This window comes from Apteryx mantelli, chromosome 1, assembly GCF_036417845.1.
Source record: "Apteryx mantelli isolate bAptMan1 chromosome 1, bAptMan1.hap1, whole genome shotgun sequence".
Classification (NCBI taxonomy): domain Eukaryota; kingdom Metazoa; phylum Chordata; class Aves; order Apterygiformes; family Apterygidae; genus Apteryx; species Apteryx mantelli.
In genome coordinates, this window is record NC_089978.1 from 134,696,431 (window position 1) to 134,719,192 (window position 22,762).

Below are 22,762 nucleotides of genomic sequence, written 5' to 3' on the forward strand. Positions count from 1 at the left end.
TCTCCTTTCCTGTAAGGTCCAACTTCGCCGTAGGCTTTACCCAAGACTGTAGCCTTAAGGTTGTAAGACAAAGACCATCTAAGTGAAATTCTAGGAAACAAAACCTGTCAAACCAGTGATCAGGCAACAGCAAAAGGGCTTAATGTATATGCAAGAAAGAAGCTGCAGGATACTAGAGACCCTGCTTTTACAGGGCAACAGGACAGTACCATTGATAGTATGGCTCTCTCTTACTCCTTATCATAGTATAGGCATTATGAGTTAGCCAAATGGTCGCTCTTGGCCCAGAGAAAGCTGAGATAGATCACCCAGGTAGAGCTATGATGGTGACATTTTCTGACAAAGCTAAATCAAGACAATAAAATAAAATACAAGGAAATTTTATTTTTCAATTTTATCAAGATTTTCCTGTGGTTTTTTTTGTTTGTTTTTTTTTTTTTGTCTTCAAGCTGCTTATTAGTGGACAAGTCTGGTCAGTTTTTGTATTAAAAAGGATCTTGATGGAGGTAGCTTTGTCTCTGTCCTGGCTTTTGCTTGGTTTTGCCTGTGCACTCATCTCAGTAAACAAACTCAAAATAAAATTAAAAACAAAAACTGGAATTCCAGGCCGAGGCAGTGAGCAACACAGCCAGATTCTCTGTGTAACAGAGGTGGCGCTGCGGCCTCCAGTCACTATATACAGAGTCCATCATACATCCCCCTCACTCCTAAGCACACTCCTTGCTCCAATGGCTGGCTGCAGAAGGAGTTTCTTCTCCCAGAGACCTGTACAGCAGCTTCCATGGAGGGAAACAGCACCCAGTCAGGAATGTCAGGCAGAGGGGTAGAGTGTGAAGGGGTGGGTCACTTCAGCTTGGCCAAAAGGTCAACAGCACTGGGCCAAGGACTCATTGCTGCTGGGCCACCTGCAGGGCAAGAGACACAATACTAGTCAATACATCCTAGCTCACCAGGGCAGCTCCCCACAGAGCCCCCACAAAACAGCCAAGCCAGGCAGGGCTGCTCACTGACCAGAGAGGGTACTTACTTGCTGGGGAGGCGGTGGTGGAGGGGGCTCACTGCTGCGGTTGGCCAGTCGGCTGAGGATGTTTCGCTCTGACATCTGGAGGCGCACTGCCACAGGTGGGATACGGGCAATGGTGGCAGGCAAACGAGTCACATCTGCCTTCATATCACTCAAAAGCTCCTCCAGCTGCTTCAGAACTGGAAGAGAAAGGGGCTTAGGTTCCTGGGGAAAAGACCAAAGGGGACAATGATGCTAAACAAATATCCACCCTTGCTTAACACACTGTATCACCTTTGTGCAGCACAGCATTGGCTGGTTTATTCCCAGCCATCGACTCCTTGGATAGGTGCTGGTGGCTTTCAGCCAGGCATTCCACCTCTGCAAAACGTGTATTCAGAGCCATAGAAGGGTGAGATGGGTCTTCTGACATGTTCAGATAGGCAGCTCGTCGCAGCTGCTCCTCAATCACCAGTGCTTGTTCCAGGAGCTGCAATAGACATGGTAAGTAATAAAGTCTTCCAGCAACTACCTGAAAAGTAGCCTATTTGCACCCCACTTGCCTCCTCCTGCTCCAGTTTCCCACCCTCATGAGATGAGATTCTGCAGGCAAACCTCATTTTGCAGGCTTCTGCTTATACTGGGATAGAGACTAAATATTACAAAACAATTAAAGGCTCCATTAAGCTAAGCCAAGTACACAAGAAAACCAGGGCATGTCCTAGCCAGTTTAATAAGAAAAATAAGAAAGTCTTCTAGGATTCTTACTCCTCAGCTAGCATGGCTCAGATTCTTAATGGCTTTATAAAATACTCCCCAAAAAGCTTTTTAGCCTTTCTGTACAGAGCAATGAGGGTGGAGCTTCCTTTTTGAACTTGAGTGAGAAGTATCTTGAACTACTTATAAGAAGAGTCTAAAAACCTGTTAAGCATGTCAGATAGGGACATTTGAAGAAATCAAATTAGACAGTGCAGAGCAGATAAGCCAAGCTACACTGAATCGCAGGGCAAAACATTCATTCAGAATTACATTATATTCTGAAATCACTTTCAGAATGAAACTATGGTCACTCCTAAGTACTTCAGGCAAAAACCAAAGGCAGCCCTTTCACCAATCCAGTGTTACACAATGTTTGAGTTCTACTTAGGCATATTGGGTGGGTTGTAGCACACCAAGCAGAAACTGTGGTGGAAACAGCCACTAACACCTCCTGAATACCGGTTGTTGAAGAAACATTTGGAGAGAGTGCTGAACCATGCTCCCCGACACACTGCTTCTAGAGTAAAGGGCTCCTATTATGAAGCTACTAAATGATCCTAACAAATATTGCTCCTTTTAGCCACCAATATGAAAGACATTGCAAAAAGCCTTCACCTTTTTAGCAGAAAAATCAGGACACCAAGCTCAACAGAACAGTTTGTCTTGCTCTTAGAGGTCTAGCTGGCTGAAAGACACTTGTCACACTGAACAGAAATCCTTACCTTAAACCTCCTTGCCAAGAACTTATTCTTTATTTCTAGGAAGTTGCCCCTGTTCATCTCACCCTTGAAAGGTTCATTGAGGATGGCGTAACGTGGATCATTCTGAATATCTTGCCAACGGGCATAGCCATGACTGAGATGGGATGAGCTCAGGCAAACAAAGGCAGTGAGAACAAGGGAATATACAGCCCAGGCAGATACATTTCAAGAGGGGGTGGGGAAAGGAGGTGCAGAGACAGGGGGAACAAGGGCAAAGGAAAAGAAACAAGAATAATGTCCTGCTCACCAAGTCTTAACTATGCTGACAGGAACCCCCTCCTCCCACCAAGGCAGGATTCTTGTGAAAGAAGATAAAGCACACTCTCACTTTATGTATCCCAGGCAGACCCAAAGGGGTTGCCTCTTCACAGCAACAGTATATATTGAAGAAGGGGAGACCACTCATCTGTCAGGGTAAGGATACTTGATAATCCCAGCAAGGAGCCAGTAGTCATGACGCCGATGCCAGATCTCATAGGTCTTCTTTGTAACAGTTGCAGCCCGCTCTTCATTCTGCCACAGGGAGTGTAGTTCTGGAAAGGCAAGACACAAGAAGAGTTCCAAGTTACTATTTCACCAAGACAAGTGGAGGCAGGTAAATAAGTTCAAGCATATACAGGTCTCATACCAGTAAAGCCACCATCAGCTATGTTGAACATGAAGCGCTGCTTTACTGCCTTCTTGTGCCTTTCATCTACTGACTCTTTCAGCATCTCTCCATTCTGCAGCATCACCACATCTCTCTTATCACCATCCTTTTTCTCTTCTGCACACACAGGAAACGATTAGGAAAAATAAGGCACATTCCACAGCAAGTTGGACCCACAAGGAATCCTTGCTGGAGAGGGGGTAAAGAAGAGAATGGAATCATCATAGCTCACCTTTCTCATCCAGAGTGATTATAGGAGGTTCAGGGGGTGGCTCAATAGATGCTCTGTCTTCCACTTTCTCCACATCAGCTGCAGAAGAGAAGGGGAACATGAGATGTAGCTGGCAAGTCCAAGAATTCAGTGTGTAGAACCTAACACTGCTCCCTGCCTCCCTGTTCAAAGCCCTGAAATGTCCCCCTTGATTATCTACACATGCCTGTTTCTTTAGGGTGAAGTATTGAGGCAGGGAAGATGTAGCTTGAGGAAGATACTACTAGTGATTTTTTTTTTTCTTTTCTTTTAAATTGCTTTTAAGGGTCTTAGCCTTCCTAGAGATACCTTTGCTTTCCACTTCCATTGGCTCATCTGGTCTTTCCTTCACCTCTGGTTCCTCTACTTTTTTTTCATCTGCCTCTGCAGGGTTCACTGGAGATTTTGCTTCCTGTGGTGGTGTCTCCACAGGCTGAGCACACTGCTTAGGACAGAAATCATCAATGAGAAGAGAAGCAAAGCAGCATTGGTCAAAGCCAGTGAACTACTTCAGCACTATCAACAGAAGACAGTCAAAGCAGTTTGGAAAGTGTCTTATACAGCAGACAGAGGGGAAGATGCACAAAACTGACAGGCCAGTTCTAAGGACCCTGAGAGTTAGCTTTCAGTGTTTTCCCAGGCAGAACTCAGCTCTGCCCCAGAAGCTGAATGACACAGTAGAGTAGAGCAGAAGTAGAGATATTTGGAACTGCATGAAGCAAACAAGCAACTGAGCACTCACCTCCATAGGAACCTCTGTTTCAGTAGCAGAGGCATTGAGCTCTTTCTCTGGTTCAGATGACTCTCCTTGCTCCTTGGTGCCAGCTCCTTCTTCTACCTTTATGCCCTCTTCTGTGTATTCCCCACCCCAGAGCAGCACAGCAGACAAGAGAAGGAGAGAAGCCATCAGTAAGGTCTTCCCCTCACTGTAACCAACCACACATCTCCTTCGCTCCCAGAGATTAGGCCCATCCAAATGGGACCAACATCACTCAAAAGGAAACCCCCTTTCTGTCCACCACAAATGCAGGGCTTTTCTTCTCACTGATGTCAGCTCATCCAAGGGAAGCTAGTGTCCTCTCTTGCCTTTAAGGGCATGCACATGTCTTTGGCAGCCCTCCTAACATGAGAGGTCAGTTGATCTGCGTCCACCCCCAAACTCCCCACCACAGCTCCGGTGAGGGGGAACAGCTGGGATAAGGTCAGGACGCAGGACTGTGCAAGGGGGAAAGCTCTCACCAGGTGGAGGGACAGGAGCAGGTGTATTTGGCTGCGTATCCCCTGGTGTTGAAAGAGTTGGAGTTTTGGGAGATGGTGAGCTTGGCTGTGAGAGTTTCTTGTTCTCCTCTATCTCTGCCAGTTCAGGCATGCTCCAACGTCCATTCACATGCTCAAATTCCTGCACCTGCAGGAGAGTGAGGAAAAGACATATCATTGGAGGAGTCATACAAAGTTTACCCTCAAACTAGGCAGCACAACCACTTGATACATGACAAAGAAATAGGTGGGGAAGAAATAACTCACTAGCTCAGTGCACCATCAACCAGAGGTTGTATGGAGATGGAAGGATGCATTGCTCTGCTAGGCACTCACCTTTTTGCGTATGAGTGACATGACCCCAATGCGGGTAAGGACATGCTGTCGAGAAAGACCTTCCCGTGGGACCCCATCTGCAAAGGTCTCTGCACCATCAGCTCCAGGTTCACATAGATGGCGCATGAACAGTGAGACGTAGGCCCTGGAGAAGCAGGAGACATGCAATTAAACTAGAAACTGGATTAGACTGAAGACATGCAGGACCAAACCCTTTTCAATATAAAGTAAAGAAAGTCACCCCAAGACTCCCAGCCCAGAGCAACACAAGTTCTGGGGTTTCAAGCCCCTTCAAGAGAGAATTTCCATACAAAATTATTACAGGAACACACCTGTTGGCTTAGGATTTTGAGTCAGAAACAATTTTAAGCCAAGGACGGACTTGGGTAGAACATTGTTACAACGCTTGCCTGGCTGGGCTACTCTTCTCCAGGCACTTGCTTTTAGTGACTGGTAAGCTGAGTCCAAAAAGAACTAGGAACAATCCCCTAGTCTCTCCCAGGTTACACTTCATCTCCCCCTCACAGGATCAACTAGTATGAGGAGGAGCTGCAGTCCCTCAGAAAGGCCAGAAAAGGCCCAAATCTCATCCTTCGCACAGCCCTACAGGGGCTAGATGTTGCCCATCTTCCTCCCCCATCTAATGCAGACTCACTTGAACTCTTTCTCCGACTTGCCACGGAGGTCTCGAACAAGCCACTGAGTGGTGAAGGCATCCTGAGGTGGCATTCCATAGCGCATGATAGCATTAAGGAAGGCTTTTCGCTGGCGGGCATTGAAACCCAGGACCTAGAAAGGAGAAAGGAAGAAAGATATGGAAAGAACCCTATATACAGGGGCAACTAGGATTTAAAGAACTATCCGGATGCTACTTACCTCAATGTTCCCTCCCACACGAGCAAGTAAGGGAGGCAAAGGCTTGTCCTTATCATTTCTCAGGCCTTTGCGGCTAGGCCGACGAGCTGCTGAAGAGAGAAATGCAGCTAAGGAAGAGAGACAATGCACAGCATATTTTTGTGTGAATATTTCCCTTGCAGAAAAGCAATATAAAGTGTACCAAGCAACAAAATCAAGTTCCAGCTGTTCCCACACCCAGAAAAAATGATCCAGGAACTCCAGCTTCACCAGAACTTACCTTCAGACCTCTCATCAAAGTCCTCATCTCCTTCTTCAGAAGCAACTGAATAATCTGACTGGTTATCTGACTGGTCATCTTGCCAGTCTGAAAGAAAAACAGCACGTGAGCCTGAGACGCTACTCCGTAACTCTCCCTGCAACACATACATCGACCCCTCTTCCCCAGGATTCTGTGCATTTGTACCTCTGTCCTCCTGTGAGCCATCATTGTAGTTAACCTGCTTGCGAATACGTTTGCCCTTGCCCAGATTCCTGGCCAGATCCTCTTGTTGCTGCTCATAATGGTGACGCAGCAGTTTTTCCCAGTAATCAGGGTCAACCGACTCCTCCTGCTTAATGATCTCCCGTTCAACCTCCTCTTCGTCCTGTCACAGAGGGGCAATAAATTCAGAGCCCTGCGCTCCAAATCCCAACCTCTTAGAGCAGAGGTATGGCTGCTTGCTGCCCTTACAAGCATGAGCGCCCTGTTTGCTTCTGTTTAACTGATCCTACATCATTGATCAGAAGATACCAGCTGACATCCACCTCATACTCACCCCCATCTCTTCTTCACGAACCACATACTGTGCCACTTTGAAAGAGCTGAGATATTCATTCATGCCCTGAAGTTCTGTGTCTTCTGTTTCATCCTGGTTTCGGTCTAACAGTCGCTCAATTGCTTTGTCATCATAGTGGATGACACTGCTGTCTTCACCTTCTTTGTTATCCCCTGAAAGAGGAGCACAGACACAGTTGCTACATGGAGCTCAGAGGAGAAAAGGGAATACCACCCCAGACCTCTCCGTAGGGCCACAGTCAGCACTCTGCCTACTGCCATTTGTCAAATAATGAGCCAGCCCTCCTCATCTACTCCAGGTCTACTCCCAAGCACTCACCCCCCTCGGTAGCCTCATCCTTGAAGAGCTCTTCAGTGCCAAATTTGAGGATGTCATCAAGTTCCTGTTTGGACATGGAGCCTGTCTTGGAGCCCAACCCTGGCCTCACTACTAGATGCGTTAGCATCATTTTCTTTTTGGCCACCTGAGTGATACGCTCCTCCACTGAGGCCCTTGTCACGAAGCGGTATATCATCACTTTCTTATTCTGTCCAATTCTATGTGCACGACTGAAGGCCTAGAAAAGAGAACATGCGCTCAAAACAGTCTAGAAACACACAAACAGTAATCTGCTACACATCAGCTTCAAAGAAAAAAAAAAAAAAAAAAACACACCCAAAACTTCCCAGTTGCCTTCATGTTTCCTCTTAACATTAGCAAAGGTCAGGCCCTGGAAGAACCCTCCACTCTTACTTCCCACTTCTACCTATCTGTAACTGCTCTAATTTTCTATGTTTCTAAAGTGGAAGTCTCACATATACTCCTCCTCTCCTACTGATGCTTTTACTTCCCTCTTCCTCAGTATCACTCCTTAGTGAGTAGTCTCATTCATACTCACCTGAATGTCATTGTGGGGATTCCAGTCTGAATCATAGATAATCACAGTGTCTGCCGTAGCCAAGTTAATACCAAGACCCCCAGCTCGAGTTGAAAGCAGAAAGCAGAACTGCTGAGCACCAGGAGCTTGGATAAAAGGAGAAAACAAAAGTAATCAAGGGAGAGCACATTATTCAAATGTGGATTTTTATTTGCTCCATCACATCATGTGAGGGGAATCACTACTAGTTTAAAATTCCAGGGCAACAGTGGAAGATTTGGGTAATAACCAACAATCACCACACTGACCACAAAAGCACATACATAAGTTTTCGTTTCGTGCAGAAAGCAAGAGACTTCATACCATTGAATCGATCAATAGCCTCCTGACGCATGTTCCCTGTGATTCCTCCATCAATCCGTTCATATTTGTACCCTTCATGTTCCAGAAAGTCTTCCAGAAGGTCCAACATTTTAGTCATCTGAGTATCAAAAAATCCAACAACAACAATAGTGAGAGAAGCAAGGGGATGCCTTATGGATAGTCTCCTTTTTCAGAAATGGAATTTCCAACCTTAAAGTTTTTCCCATATACCTGCGAGAATATGAGCACCCTGTGACCTCCTTCCTTAAGATTCTTTAACATCTTCTGGAGCAGCAACAGCTTTCCAGATGCTCGAATAAGAGCACTACCATCATACATGCCATTTGGCATTTTTGGAGCTTCCTGAAAAAGAGGAGAGAAGGAATGAGGGGGGAAAAAATCCCAACCCCCCCCCCCCCAAAACAGCTTGAAGGGATATGGCTTGTTATTAGTCCCAACTGTGTCCATCAGATGCTGACTCATGTCTGGCCATTTAATTTAGCAGAACTGCCATGTGTAGCACTACCTATATGAAACACCACTGCTACCCTATGCCTCTTCTCTCCCAGTTTGACTCCTAGATCCCATTGCCTTTCTTATCAGCTCAGTCCCTATCCTTACTGTCTTCACCATCCTGCAGTAAATCACAAGATAATTCCTACTTGTCATACAAAGAGACTGGAAAAGGAAAGGTCTTCCAGTACGTCAGGTCTACATAAAGGCATGGGGGGGGGGGGGAGAGAAGATGCAAGCAAAAAGAGGGGAAGGGGAATCCTTCCAAAGCTAGGATAATTGGCTCCCTGATATCATCCAGCACAGGATTTCCATATAGAGAATGAGTCAAGTGACAGAACATACCATAGCAGCCACAGGAAAGAGGTAGGGGTGGTTACAGCACTTCTTCAGATCCATAACAACATTGAGCAAGGAGACTTGGTTACCACCACCACGTGCGTTCAATGCCTCAAAGTTTCTTGTCAAAATGTATTTATAATATTTCCTGAAAAGAAGGAATGTAACTCAGACAACCTCATGAGAATGCCAAGCATACTCTCTTTGCCAGCCTCTGCACAGCTCCTGACATTACCTGCCAGCTACCTAGGCTCTGCCAGTAGCAGTCACTATCCCTTTATCCCTTACATCAGAGCACAGCATTACTCCTCCCTCTACTATAGTGGCAGCAGGAAATCTTGCTCCTATCCAGTATGTAGAAAGCCCTACAGTGAGGATGAGCAGCTGCCCCAGCATCCTTTTTGAAACTGCAGAACAGAGGAACAGTAGTTGAACAGCAGGTGCTCCCTCCATCCTCACACTCACTTCTGCATGGGGCTCAGCTCCACTCTGACAATGAGTTCAGTCTTAGATGGCATATTCTTGAAAACATCAGCTTTGAGACGCCTCAACATATGTGGGCCCAGCATGTCATGCAGCTTCTTTATCTGATCCTCCTTGGCAATATCTGCAAACTCTTCTAGGAAGCCCTCCAAATTACTGTAGGGAAAAAGAGACACTTAGCAAAAGTCACAAAGGAAAAAAAAAAAAAAAAGGAAAAAAAACAAGGAAGGGGATAGGAGTGACAAGATAGAGACAGGCTTGGCCTGAATTTGCACTTCAAGACATACTGGAATCTCTCTGGTGTCAGGAAGTTCAGCAGGTGGAACAGTTCTTCCAGGTTGTTCTGCAGGGGAGTTCCTGTAAGCAGTAGCTTATGCTGGAGGGAGTAGCCATTCAGCACACGGAAGAACTGGGAAGTGGAGAGCACGGGGAAGAATAGAGAAAAACATATCAAGGGATCATAAGTCATAGTTCTAGAAAGGAGGATTTCTCTTAGGGAAAACAAACAAACAAACGTTCAATTTAGACCACGTCAGTTGTTCAGGCAAGAGCTCCAAGTAGCCCACATTCCAGTCAGAATCACTAGCCTGATCTCATTCACACCACTGTTCTGCCTAGCTAAAACATGTCTGCAGCAAATCCAACAAGCCATCAGGTACTGGCAGATTTCTTTTGGTCTTTTTAGTTACAAACTATTTCAGACCACCAGTCACTTCTGGACTGGTATATTACGCCCTTTTCCTCTCATAAATTAACATTCCACATTCCTGCAACTTCTCTGCCATGAGATTTCTAGAAATAGCTAAGTCACTCATCCTATTCATATCAATCCCAGTGGTGTCCTGGAGTTCTGAACAGGCAGAGGGTAAAAAAGCTAACCGTTTGCCAAAATACCTTTAAGGTAATTTGGGCTGGTTTTAACAACAATCAAGTGATTCCAGGCAGAGCTGGTGAACAGTAGAGTACTCAACTGAAAAATACAAATGCACCATGTTTGCAAGCATAAATTGACAATAAAGCAGTAGTCTATTTGTAAACTTGACCATTTCTCTGCTTATTTAACATGATACAACATCTAACTGTGAGAGCAGTTTGTGCTAGATGGCAAACAAAAACCAAGGAACCCATCACTAATGTTTTGGTTATCACACCAGAAGGATCCTTGTAGTAGCTCCCATAGGGATTTATCCTTCTACATCATTATATTCAATAACATTCTCAACTTTGAAATATTGAGGTTACTGATTATATCTGCAAAATCACACTTTGGTAGGATGGGTAGGTAACAACCACATAATATGTCAAGAAACAGCTGATCTGTCTTGCAGCCAAACACCTAAAGCTATCCTTATGAGATAGGAAACTGTTCTAGAGACAGGCAGATTGGTTGTCCACTAAGACCATTTAAATCATAACTGTTAGTCATAGTAAAACCTTGAGCATAACGTCTTTCAATTCATAGATATGAATAGTAAGCATTCATTATTAAGTCCAATAATGAAAAAAGATTGGGAAACTGGACTTCAAGCACAGCTATGATGTCTGGGAAACATGCCTCACTGAGATCTGAAAAAGTAAATCTACTTAAAGAAACAAAACAACCACCACCAAAAAACCAGAATACCCCCAAGAGATAACTTTGTCTTGCACAGTCTTCAAGAACCTATAGAATCACTTTTCCAGTAACACTTGTTTCTAGTGCAGTAAGCACTGGAACTCAGCTGAAATCGGACAAATCAATACCAGAATTAAGGCACAAGAACTTAGGGAAGGGCTGTATTAAGACAGTACAGTCTACTCTGTTGAATTCAAACAAGCTTAGTTAAGGTGCATCCTCATATAAATGCGGCTATATGGCTTTCAGCATCTACCCAGGTGTTTTTGGTCACCTCTGACCAGGTCTCCTGTTTCTGTAAGATGTAATTAATACTGCTACACAGCTAGATGAATGCAGATAGGAAGCCTATTCTGGAAGCAGGATAATTGTGTTCATCTCACTTGTTTTATGCTCAGTTTGGTAAACATTTCCAGAATGGAGGTGGTGCAGATATATGATCTGCTTCCAGAGAAGCCAGTTCATATCCAAGAGCAACAAAGAACAGCCAGGTTCCTCTGTTTTCCAGTATATGCCAACTGCCTATTCACCCAGAGAGAAAGCTGTTTCATCCAGTAAGATACATTACAAGAGAAGTTGTTCCCAGTAACAATCTGCAGATGAAGGATATTTTTTCTGTTTTTCCTTTTAAATAATGCATCAAATTGACTCTTGAACAAGAAGCTAAGAGTTGGCAGACAAACTTCTCTGCTTCAGAACAGCTAGTCTCCTGCATAATCACTCCCTGTTCCCCTCTGTGACACATGCCATGCCTATAGACCTTACCACCTTTGCTTTCCTGTACCTTAGACTGATTGTTCTTCAGTCGGTGAGCTTCATCCACAATGAGACAGGCCCAGTCAATAGAACCCAGTATGGCCATATCAATTGTGATCAGTTCATAGGAGGTGAGAAGTACATGGAACTTCACAGCTGCCTCCTTCTACAAAGGAAAAGGACGAACATGGTAATGGGATAAGGGAAAGCCCCAGGATGACAAGAGACCCTACCTCTTCTTTAAGTTGTGACCAGCTATAGTCAAACAGCATACCCAAAGCTCATTTTCACACTGCCAGTTTTCTGTCACAAAACTGCAATTGCCACCCAAACTGTTCTAGCTTTTTAATACCCCACTACTCACACGTGTAACTCTCCTCAACTCTCTCAGTATCTGCTCCTTCTGAACAGTTGCCAGATCTCCTAAGAGAAGTTTACAAATAAGCAGCGAATAGAGCCATGTCAGGGAAATGGTATTTGGAGAAGAACAGCTCATCAAAAAGCTAAGACTCAGAAGCTAAATAGATTATTGCAGAAATTCAGATTACTGTCAGTGGTTAATGCAGTTCTCAATTTCAAGGAAAAGCAAGGAGTCCTACCTAACTGCCTTTGGGGAAACTGTAGCCTCCCCCCCCCCCCATGTTGTTAGAAGACTGGCTGTAAGATCTAGATTTAGGGTAAACAAAGGATTCAGAAAATTACTAGCAAGACTGAAGTTCTATAAAAACCAGCCACCTATCAGGCTGTTCCATCCTGTTTGGGCATAGAATGCAATTTCTCAGCTCTCTAGGTGTAGCCTCACTGTTAGCCACTTCTTCATACAAGGAGCTAAAAACGAGTCAAATTAATGAAGACTGGCAATTCTGACGTTGACTTAGAACTGTACAAAATACGATACAAAACTTCACAGATTAAGTAGAAGCAAGAAAGGGGTTTGCCTATAGTCAGCATTGCCTTAGTCATCATATCCTCCTCGCCAAGTACTGAATTGTTATGGACTGGTATTTATAACATGAGTCTAAACACCCACTAGCCATCAGTTAGCAGTTACTTCCTCGTGGAAGCTGCTCATTAGAGTCAGCTCCCTGGGTCTTTGGAGTATTTGAACCTTAGCTCCTGAAAGCCATGCAGTGTATCCCTTTCAATTCACACGTGCATTATGGCAGAGTTCTGTACCTTCATTCTGGATGCCTTTTTGCCTCCACGTATGGCATTATCCTCAAAGGTGAATTCATTCTCACGGATGATGGCCCGACTGTCTTTGTCCCCCACATAAGTCACTACGTACATATCTGGGGCCCACATCTCAAATTCTCGTTCCCAGTTGATGATTGTGGAGAGCGGGGCACTCACCAAGAAGGGTCCTTTTGAGTGGCCCTATGAATAGAGCCATTAAGAGCATTAGTGGAATGCATCCACTGATGCAGGTAGTGTCCCCCTCAGTATAGACCTCGCAGCTACATTTGCCCCTCACCTCTTTGTATAGGGAATATAGGAACACAGCTGTTTGCACAGTCTTTCCCAGACCCATTTCATCAGCCAAGATTGTATCTGTGCCCTGGGCCCAAGAGAAGCGCAGCCAGTTCAGTCCTTCCAGTTGGTAGGGATGCAAGGTTCCCCCTGTTACATCAAGGTACTCTGGTTGCCGGTCATACTTCACTGTGGGCTATAGCAAAGAGAAGGAAGAGTTGAAATCCTTTACCTTAGCTAGCTACCAAGACTCCTTTCCCAGTCATTTACATATTCCCCAGTGCAGGTGAGACTCCATGATAGAGGACCAGATTAGTACCCAGAGCCTAATCCCCAAATGGCCAAAAGGCATCCCTCTGAAAAAGCTTTTGTTAACCCTTTCACTGAGAGCCAGCCAGTCTCTTACCCAAAGGACAAGGTGGGCCTTCATCTGAAAGTTCCATAATGCATTCTCTCTTTGGGCCAGGAAGGAACTTGAAACCTTATACTCTTCACCCTTCAGTTTCATCATTCATCCATCAAATCAGAGGCACAAGCCAGTACCACTAACAAAACTAATCTATTTTCCCCTCCCAAAATAAGTAGCTATGTATCAGATGGTTCCTAAGCAGGAAACAGTAACTTACATCCACTGTGGGAGTATCAGGGGGCCTTTCCAGTTTCCGCATCTTCACTTTCTTTAACTTCTTACCAGGTCTGCCCTCTTCACCTCTCATCAGCTCCCTATGCAGAGACAGTCCCAAGAGTGTCCAAGTTTAATGACTTTTGTGAAAGACCAAGGGAAAGCTATTGCATAGAATAGGGGGGCAAACACCCAACTGGGGTATTTTCTAACAGATTACATCCATAACCTTCATGAACTGCTATGGCAGCATTAAGGTCCCTGCCCAAAGGGATAAGGAGTCAGCAACAAGAAGATGCTTCCTGACTATCTCTGTGTATTAATCCAGCCAATGCTAGGGACTGACGACATGCTCCAAATAATTGCTCTTGAGGCAAGGGAAGTAATGCAACCTCTAGATACTTTTCTTACCTATGATTCCAGTAGGCTTGCTTGTAGAGGTCATAGTCCTGGATATCCACATCCTCACTTTCCCAGGATGCCTGGTCATAGGGTAGGTCTCTCCACTTAATCAAATAGTGGACATTCCCCTTCTTATCCACACTGAGGGAGAAAGCAGTAAGTCAAGCACAGTGGGGGAGAAAAACAGCATTCATTCAGCCCACTCAGATAGGAGAGAAGGAAAGAATACCTTAATGAAGCAGCAGAAACAAGAATAATGTCTGTCATGCAAACAAATGAACCAGAGCTCCCATTTCTACCCTTATTCATGTAGCAAAGATTAGCTCATCCACTCTCCCTTAACAAGGCTTAATGCTTTTGTTAAAACTCTCTTGTTCTCACAGACAAATAGGTATTTTGATGTAAGTCTTTGCTGCCTCCCCTACCTGTGATTGAGGATCCTGTGGATCATCATCCACTCAGGCTTGATCCCATATCGATAGAAGCGCTCCTCCATCTCAGCATATTTGGGGTCCTTGTTTTTTCTCTTTCGGCTTTTCTCCTCCTCCCCTCCGAAGTCCCCTGAGGGTGGCTCATCCATATCATTCTTGCGCTGGTAGTTTCGAAACATGACCTGACAGTGCAGCTCCAGCTGGAGTCAGGACAGAGACAACGACGTTAAATATCTCTCCCTGAATATCCACAGAAATAACTATCCACCCTTATGATTTTAGCCCCCAACTCACCTGCAACTCTGACACCCAAGAGCAGTGCCAATAGGACATGCCTTGCCATTTTACAAAGAACTGCCTTTCAGGCCGACCCTCAAGAGGCTTAGGGGGAGGAGCATTAGGGTCTGCATCAGACGGACGTGGTGGCGGGGGGCCAACTGGGGGCTGGCCCCATTTCCAGATCAAAATCTTCTGCACCTTTCCTTTCAAAGCTGGACACTGGAAAATTAGACAGATCTCATTACAGACTGCAAGTATTCCACTCCTCAGCACTCGTATGTTGGAGACACACATACAGTCAGTTTCCTTTCTTAGTTATAGCTTTACTATGCAGATGGAATTTTCTTTTCAAAACTCTTGGGCTTGGAACCTTTCATCCTCTTATCTTCAGCATTTCTCTGAACTTTCTACAGTTTGTCTTTTTCCAGGACTAGCAAACCCCAAGCTGGATCCAGTATCTCAATTTCATGGTCTCCCCAGGGCCATACTAATTCAGAAATTCTACTTGAAAAACAGAAATTGCTAGGCTTGATGAGCCCAGCAGTCCATCCAACCAAAGCTTCAATGGAAGTTTGTACAGAAAATATTTTGCTGTAGATATACCCCAAAGCAGCTTGTATTTTGTTTGTTATCACAGAAGACCATATTACCTAATGAAAGCACCTAACACCATTTACAATACTTCACTTTGATGACATCCTGCAACAGTATGAAGTTTTTCCCAATTGGCTACTAAGAAAGGGCTTGGCATGCTACAGAGCCTGTAGCTCAGAAACTTTTTGGCTCATTATTAGTTTAAAATACTTTTTAAATGCTGAATTTGCTTACAACTATACTCCTATACATACATACAGAGCAAACTTCATGAGACCCAATGGCTGTAATTTTGTTCTTTCTGCTCTCTAGAGAAAGAGCAACCAAGCTACAGGGTACCATCCAGCCATGAAAAGCAGGCTTTAAATGAACTGTGACAAAAACATTAAGAGGAGAAATAATCATCTCTGAGGACTAAGCATCCCTGGAAAAAGGAGACTATTCAAAAGGAGTAGATCCATCCTCTCTTACAGGAATAGGAGAATGGTACTAACAAAAACTTACAGTGCAGCGGGGACACAGCCACTCCCCATTGGGAATCTCTGGCAACGGGGGATTCAGACAGTGGATGTGGTAGGATGAAGGACAGGCATCACAGCACAGCAGCTCTCCTCCATCCTTGCAGACTCGACAGAACTCCATGTGGTGGTCATCCTCTTCTTCAGCATCCCCCACAACATCCTCTAGGATCTCCTCGCCTTCAGAGTTATCCTCCTTTGCTTCCCACTGAATGCCCTCTTTTTCCTATAGCAGTGCCAAGTCAGAAAACCAAAGTTAAAAATTCATGATTATTTCATGACCACAAAAGAGCAGTTCCAAATCACTTGACCTCCCCCTCCACGATCTCTTGCACAGTTTGGGGGAATTCAGTACTCACACAGTGCGGGCAGCTCCATTTGCCCTCTGGGGCTTTCTCCATGTCTGGGTCCAGGCAAACCATATGGTAGGCACGAGGGCAGGTATCACACAGTATAATTTCTCCTCCCTGCTGGCAAACCTCACAGTAGTCCTGGTGATCAGTCTCATAGCCATCCACAGCCACTGTGGAGTCATCCTCACCTGCAAAGGGTGGTGAAGAGTTACAGCAGTACAGGCCACAGCTAGAGGTTTCTTACAGCAAGGGAGGGTACTCCCTCAGCACCAACAGCCTACGCAGTAATAGAGAGATCCAGAATCCAAAACCTCCCTCAAGTATGCTCTTAGTGTCTAAATGCTACACACGTCATCCTCTTATCTGTCTGCACACTTAGCTGTGCTTCCGTCTCCAACAGGCAACATGCATCAGTACCTTTCTTCTTCTTTTTCCCAGCTTTGAGTTTTTTGCGACTGCGGCTACTACGGCTTGTAGATCCATCCGAAACAGAGTAGCTGTTGATGCTGGCATCATCAAAGTCTGATTCCACATCCAGATCATCATCTTCACTCTGAGATAGGTAAGAAGAAAGCTAAGTGTTTCAGGGATGCATGCTGGGGACAGCAAGCAGATACAGACCCCAGCATTTCTAGTGTCAGCACCTTCTTTTCAAGAGGCAAAGGATGGAGCATCACTTACTGATGATCTTTTACGCTTGGAACCAAATCCTCCCAGTTTGATTTTCAAAGGTGCCACCTTCTTTGTTTTAGGTTTCTTCATGTCAGGAATACGAGGACTGGCCTTTGGCTTCCGCCGGGCATTGGGTCCTGGGAATAAAGAAGCCTGCAGGTGAGGACTGCTGCCTCAACCATTCCTCTCTACCACCCTGTCAGATTTTTCATCTCACCTTTGCCCTCCTTTGTCTTGGCTTTTCTGAGTGGCACGTCTACAGGGGGCTGCGGCAGGACAGCATCCACATTGGTCACCATACTTTCCACTACTGCAACAGCTGCAGCTGCCGCAGCTGCCACAGATGCACCTGAACTTCCCTTGAAGGGGTTGTTTGTGCTGAACTCCCTCCATTTGGCTCCCAACACCATCATCATCTTCGACACAGCTATTTTAGGGTTCTTGGCTGCAATAAGTGGCCTGTGTACAGTTAAGGAAGGAACAGTTACTGGACCAGCCTGAAGTCTAGATCATTCTTCCTCTCTTCCTCCCCCCACCCCCAGCAGCACCTCTCTCCCAAGCTACATTCCTTTCTAATCTCTGATCTCAACAGCCAGTGAATCTCTCCATTTCCATCCTTCAAACAGTGTGGAGGCAAATGCTCTGGGGGGCTTGGAAAGCAGAATGGAATTCAGCATATTAGGGAAGAAAGGAGCCTGGCAGCAAGGGCTTCTGTGTCATCTCAGTCACTAACAACAGAAGAAATTTGGATCAATTTTTATTGTTGCTTCAGTTTTTGCTCTAAGGAGGAAACTAGTGCCTCTAATGTGCCTTGAGGTTCTAAAAGCAAGGAACCCAGTCCTTGTTCCATCTCTTTTCTGCTCCAGAGTCCTTCCAAGCACTAAAAGCTTGCAGTTCACCTGACAAACTGGCTGAAAGCTTTGTAGTTGGTGAGAGTGCGATAATCTTCCTCTGTGAAGATATGATCAATATCTTCCATGCCCCAGTCCTCCAGGAGCTGAGCAGATGACTTGGGCTCCTGTACAAAGAGAATCACAGCAGCTCTGTGAAAAAGCACATGTTATAGGTAATAGCAAAACATCCATACATCTTCAGATGACTCAACAGCCCTGGACTGTGTGATTCTTCCTCTTTCACCTATCACTGGCAGAGGCCACAGAGCATCAGTGGACATGAGAAAAGTCTATGGATCTAGTATACATTCCAGATATGTTTAGGGAGGAGGGGGAAAAGAACACAAGGCAGGAAAACAGTCAAGACAAGCAGGCTTAGGGGAGGGAGAAAAAAAAAAAAAAAAACACCACACACACACACACACACACACACACACAAAACATCCCTAGCTCTGTGTGCTATATCACAAATGCAAAGCACAATGATCACCCAAGTCAAATGTATGAGAATGGGGAGTAAGCCACTCAGTCAGCAGGTTAGCTTCTCACCTTGGAGTCATCATCCTCTTCCTCCTCTTCTTCCTCCTCCTTGCGCTTGGCTTTGTTTTTCTTTTCTTTCTTGGGCCCTAATTTCTTCTTTTTCTTCTTCCCAGGAGTATAGTCACTGCCCTCACTGTCTGAGCGCAGCACCTCCTCCTCTTCTTCCACAAACTCATTCCCCTCACCAGAGCTGTCCCCCAGCTAGGGAGGGAGGGAAGAAAGAAGATCAGGCAGCTGTGAGAAGATATCCCAGATAAGCACTAAATGCCACATTCCCCCCCCCCCCCCCCCCAGCACTAGAGGATCCATAAAAAAAGGATTGCTATCACAGGCCAAACAAAAGTAATCCCCCTCACTTCCAGAATTCAGAGTGTGGTCTAAGGCATCCTTTTCCTCACCTCCTTCTTCTGGCGCTTGCTGAGCTTGGGCACTTTGGGTTCTTTTAGTTTCTTGGGCTTCTTCTTCTTCTTTATCTTGGGTGTTTCAGCCTCTGAGAGAAGCTCTTCTTCTGGCTCTTCTTCAGGCTCTGGAGGGGAAGAGGTGACATGTCGCATTCAAATCCCATCTGTGCACTACAGCATAGCCAACTTCTCACAGACATCACTTGATTTGTCTGTTCCTTGCTACATATTTACAAACACAGACGTGTTTAAGGCTGTTTCCCCATTTAATATCCATATCATATGACTGAATAGTATCTGTTAAGGGACCTCTGTATATGTCTCCCCTCCTCATTTCCCACAATATTCCTTCTCCAAGCAGAGTTACACTTGATTTAGGGACCAGAAGTTTGCTCTAACCTATCAAGAGAGGAAAAGAGCATAGAGTAGATGCCCACATCTAAAGAACTCAGCAGTCAAAACAGGGAGTAGCTCAGTTAGCACAGGGAAGGGAAGATGGACAGACAGCACGCAATTCCTTTTTGGTATACAAAAATAAAAGTGAAAGTGCATTTGTGAGAATCCATCTAGGACACTGTTTCAGTCCATGGGTCTCCAGAAAAAACTCAAGTATCTAGCCACTGCAGCACTACAGAAGACCCTACAGTGGCACACAAGATACAGGACAGTAAGCCACTACTTGTCCTTCTCCTGACATAGGTAAGTTGCTGCTCATAGCAATTCATTCAGATCTGGATTTGACAACCCTTCCCCCTCCAAACAGGCAGCAAGCTGGTCACAGAAATACATGCCAGGTCCCACCACCACAGCACACTTCATCTGTGTGGCTCCATCCTTCCTTGCAGTCTGAGGGGCAGCCAGACAGCCCTTTCCTTTGTGGCAGGCTCTGAGAGGAGCCCAGCCATTCGTCCTCCTCCGCTGCCCCGCCCATCACACACAGCCAGAGTCACTCCTTCTCCCTCCAAGGGAAAATGGCCTCCTGACCACAGGAGCTGGGCAGGATGAAGGAAGCCACAGGTCAGAGGAGTTACAGCAGGCAGAGATGAAATGAAACAGCAGAGAGTGCTCACAATTGGGAGGTCTTCCATTCCTGTCACTTTCCCAACTGATTAATACCTCTTTGCTCACACCATCCTGCAACACCTACCCAATTCCTTCATGGATCCCACATCTTCCCCTCCAGCAAGTTCTGATTTAGAGCCTCTCATGTCCCATCCTTTTCTATATATTACCTAAGGCTCTTAAATCTGCAAGAACTTTAATAGTTTTTCCTCACCAAAATTTCCCTTACAAGGCTTACTGACAGCCCCTCCCACCTAAAATTTTAGAGGTGTCAGAAAAGCCCTAAAGTCAAAACTTACAAAAGAAAAAAAAATCTTTCCAGTTTCAACATTTTCTAATACTACAACAGTATAGAAGGCCTTAATAGGAAAGACTTGTCTTATTCTCCAGGACATCCAGATATATACTACTGCTTTCTATGACAAAGCACAGAAACCAGGTGTAAGTCCACAGAGCAAGCCAGCAACAATATCAAAACCAGAAAAGTACCTAGAGCTCTAACCCAAGCCTCTATGTTGATGATGAGGATGTAAGCACCAGGGAAAAAGCTAGGTACAAAGACTAGAAGAAAAGCAAAGGTGAGTAAGCAGCACGGAGCAAGAACCAAAAGAAACCTCAATAATTGGGTGTGGTAAAGAAAGAAAGTGGGTCACACAACAGCCCAGGGCAATTTGCTCTGGACGTCAGCAGGTCTGACTTCCCAAATGAAAGAAAGCCAGACACCCTGCCCTTTTACATACTGCCCCATTCCCCCCTCCCCATTCGTGAAATATGAAACTTGCAAGCATTTTAGTGCCCTGTCAGAATCCACCCCTCTGCCTCCACCCCCTTATACCTTCTCAAAGCAAAGGCCCCTGACAACCTGCAATGGCTTGGAACAAAGTTGCTCCATCTGACTAAAAGCTGCGAGTCTCGCATTTTGAGGGAACCCTAGGACTCACACATCAAAATCAAGACATATGCATGACTCCTAGTAAACAGTCCCCTGCACATCATCTTCATATATCCCACATATTCAGCATGAAAACTGCATTTCCCCAATCCATACACTTGCGCACACATGCCCCATAGGCTCTGTACCTTGATGTTGGGGGATAGTGTTGTTCAACAGAATTTCCATGTCATCATCATCACTGCCCCCTGAGCAAGGGGATGGAGATCCAATGCCCGATGCCATGTCCCCCAAACTGGTGGGGGACCAGGCTTATACAAGGTGTCTTCCCGCCAGTCAAGCCAGTACTTCACTGAAAAGAAAAAGTTATAGCACACCTGAACTCCTGTTTCCCAAGCAATAGTGCTAACAAGAGGATCTGTAAGAAAGCTTAGACAGCAGCTTTGCCGGATTTGGAGCCTACAGATAATAGAAATACTGGCAGCAGGTATCAGCTTAGAGTTGTGATGAAGTAGGCTCTGAAGACACTAGATATTAAACTGAGTCAACGACTCATCCCTTGTAAGGAAGCCAAAACAGCTGTCTTATGGGAAATTTTCCTGTCTCCTGCAATCAGGTGCCAGACCAGAATGAGTGCCCTAGGTTATTTCTACTTTGGATTGGGAGAAGGAGAGGCAAGAAGGGGAGGCAGATTTTCCAAAGGAGACCTTGAATCAGGGCGCTGTCAGCGAGCCGCCACAGTCACCACGGCGGTCGGGGCTGAGCCCAGGATCGGTACGGCGGACAGCGGCGAAACAAGTGCTGCCGGGAGTCCCCAACTCGCCTGCACAAACTTGGCGTGCCAGCCCCGGGCTGAAGCCACAGCGGCCGGAGAGGCAGGCGAGCAGCAACCTCCTCCTCCGCGGTCCTCTGCAGCCCGCCGGCACCGCGGAGATCTCGCGCCGCGGGCACACACAAATGGCAGGACAGACTCGGCAGTGCCGGCAGCCCCGTTCCGCTGCCCGCCGCTCCCGCGCCCCCGCCCGGAGCAGGGCTGCGCGGCGCAGGGCGGGGGTGGCGCGCGGGGGGGGGGGCAGCGTCGCGGCGGGGCACGGTCGCCCGGGCGGGGGCGCGGGGCGGGGCGGGGAAGTCCGGCTCGCATGCGGCGAGGGGCCGCCTCTCCCCAGGGACGGGAGCCGGGCCGGGAGTCGAGCGGCTGGCACCGGCCGGGGCAGCGGGGATCGGCGGGGAGGCTGCTCGCCGGTGTTGTGTCGACAGGGGGGAAGGGAGGGGAAAGTGTCCTGCGGTCGTCCAAGCAGGGGGACAGCGCGGCCCCAAGGGAGCTGTGGCTAGAGGCCCACGGAGCGCCCGGCGGGAAGGGGCGCCCCCAGCCAGAGGCACCCCCAGAGGCGGCGGAAAGCTCTACCCGCCCTCGTCCCCTCCCGGCTCCTCACCCAACTCGAGACCCCAGGTCCGCTCGCTTGCCGCCGCTGCTGAAGGGAAAATGGCTCCGGCCCCAGCACCGCCTCTTAAAGGGGAAAAAAACCCGGCCAGGACCCGCCCCGCTCCCGCCTCCATCCCATAATATGCCCCAGGACCCCGGCAACAGGCCCCGCCCCATCTCCCTGGCAACCCCCCCAACTGAAACATCCCATAATATTCGCCCTCCCCTCAGAACTTCCCACTCACTGCCCGGCCCGGCATCCCATAATAACAACCCCTCCCAGCAAGAACATCCCATAATACAACCCTCCCTCCGAGAAACATCCCATAATACTCCCCACACCCTAACCCCTTCACTCAGGCATCCCATAATACTCGCCCCCTACCAGCCCCCCGCGCGCGCCCTAGCGCCCCGCGCCTCCGCTGCCCGGCCTGCCATCCCATAATAGGCACGTCCCCTAGCCGGCCCCCCCGGCCCGCCGCAATAACCCCCAGCACATCCCATAATAGTCATACCCCAGGCGCACATCCCATAATAGTCACTCCCTCCACACACACACCCCCCCGTTCAGGCAGG

The 22,762-nt window shown here is 46.7% G+C and overlaps 1 protein-coding gene and 1 non-coding gene across 7 annotated transcripts; both read right to left on the reverse strand.

Moving 5' to 3' along the window:
* Positions 1-364: 364 nt before the first annotated feature.
* Positions 365-22,262, reverse strand: CHD4 (chromodomain helicase DNA binding protein 4). Of its 6 annotated transcripts, none has more exons than XM_067302850.1 (40): positions 22,197-22,262; positions 20,952-21,115; positions 18,807-18,934; positions 18,418-18,609; positions 17,875-17,993; positions 17,193-17,434; positions 16,985-17,112; positions 16,721-16,856; positions 16,310-16,491; positions 15,937-16,176; positions 14,854-15,057; positions 14,554-14,759; positions 14,138-14,269; positions 13,731-13,827; positions 13,109-13,300; positions 12,811-13,011; positions 11,663-11,800; positions 9,551-9,672; positions 9,246-9,419; positions 8,787-8,928; positions 8,160-8,291; positions 7,929-8,046; positions 7,587-7,711; positions 7,028-7,265; positions 6,689-6,861; positions 6,337-6,517; positions 6,151-6,237; positions 5,892-5,977; positions 5,671-5,804; positions 5,016-5,160; positions 4,662-4,827; positions 4,165-4,274; positions 3,732-3,867; positions 3,405-3,482; positions 3,152-3,289; positions 2,948-3,056; positions 2,485-2,617; positions 1,298-1,493; positions 1,028-1,203; positions 365-905 (listed from the first exon to the last, which is right to left on the reverse strand). In XM_067302850.1, exons 2-40 carry the CDS (start codon positions 21,046-21,048, stop codon positions 888-890), a joined length of 5,751 nt encoding a protein of 1,916 aa, XP_067158951.1. In that variant the 5' UTR covers positions 21,049-21,115; positions 22,197-22,262; the 3' UTR covers positions 365-887. The 6 variants fall into 6 exon arrangements, with proteins under 6 accessions (XP_067158951.1, XP_067158944.1, XP_067158938.1 ...); XM_067302843.1 differs by having other exon boundaries at positions 3,732-3,864; positions 5,892-5,980; XM_067302837.1 differs by having other exon boundaries at positions 5,892-5,980.
* LOC136991211 (small Cajal body-specific RNA 11) lies at positions 4,494-4,633 on the reverse strand. The gene has a single exon (XR_010883255.1). It is a non-coding gene; the product is annotated as a small Cajal body-specific RNA 11 (non-coding RNA).
* Positions 22,263-22,762: the final 500 nt, after the last annotated feature.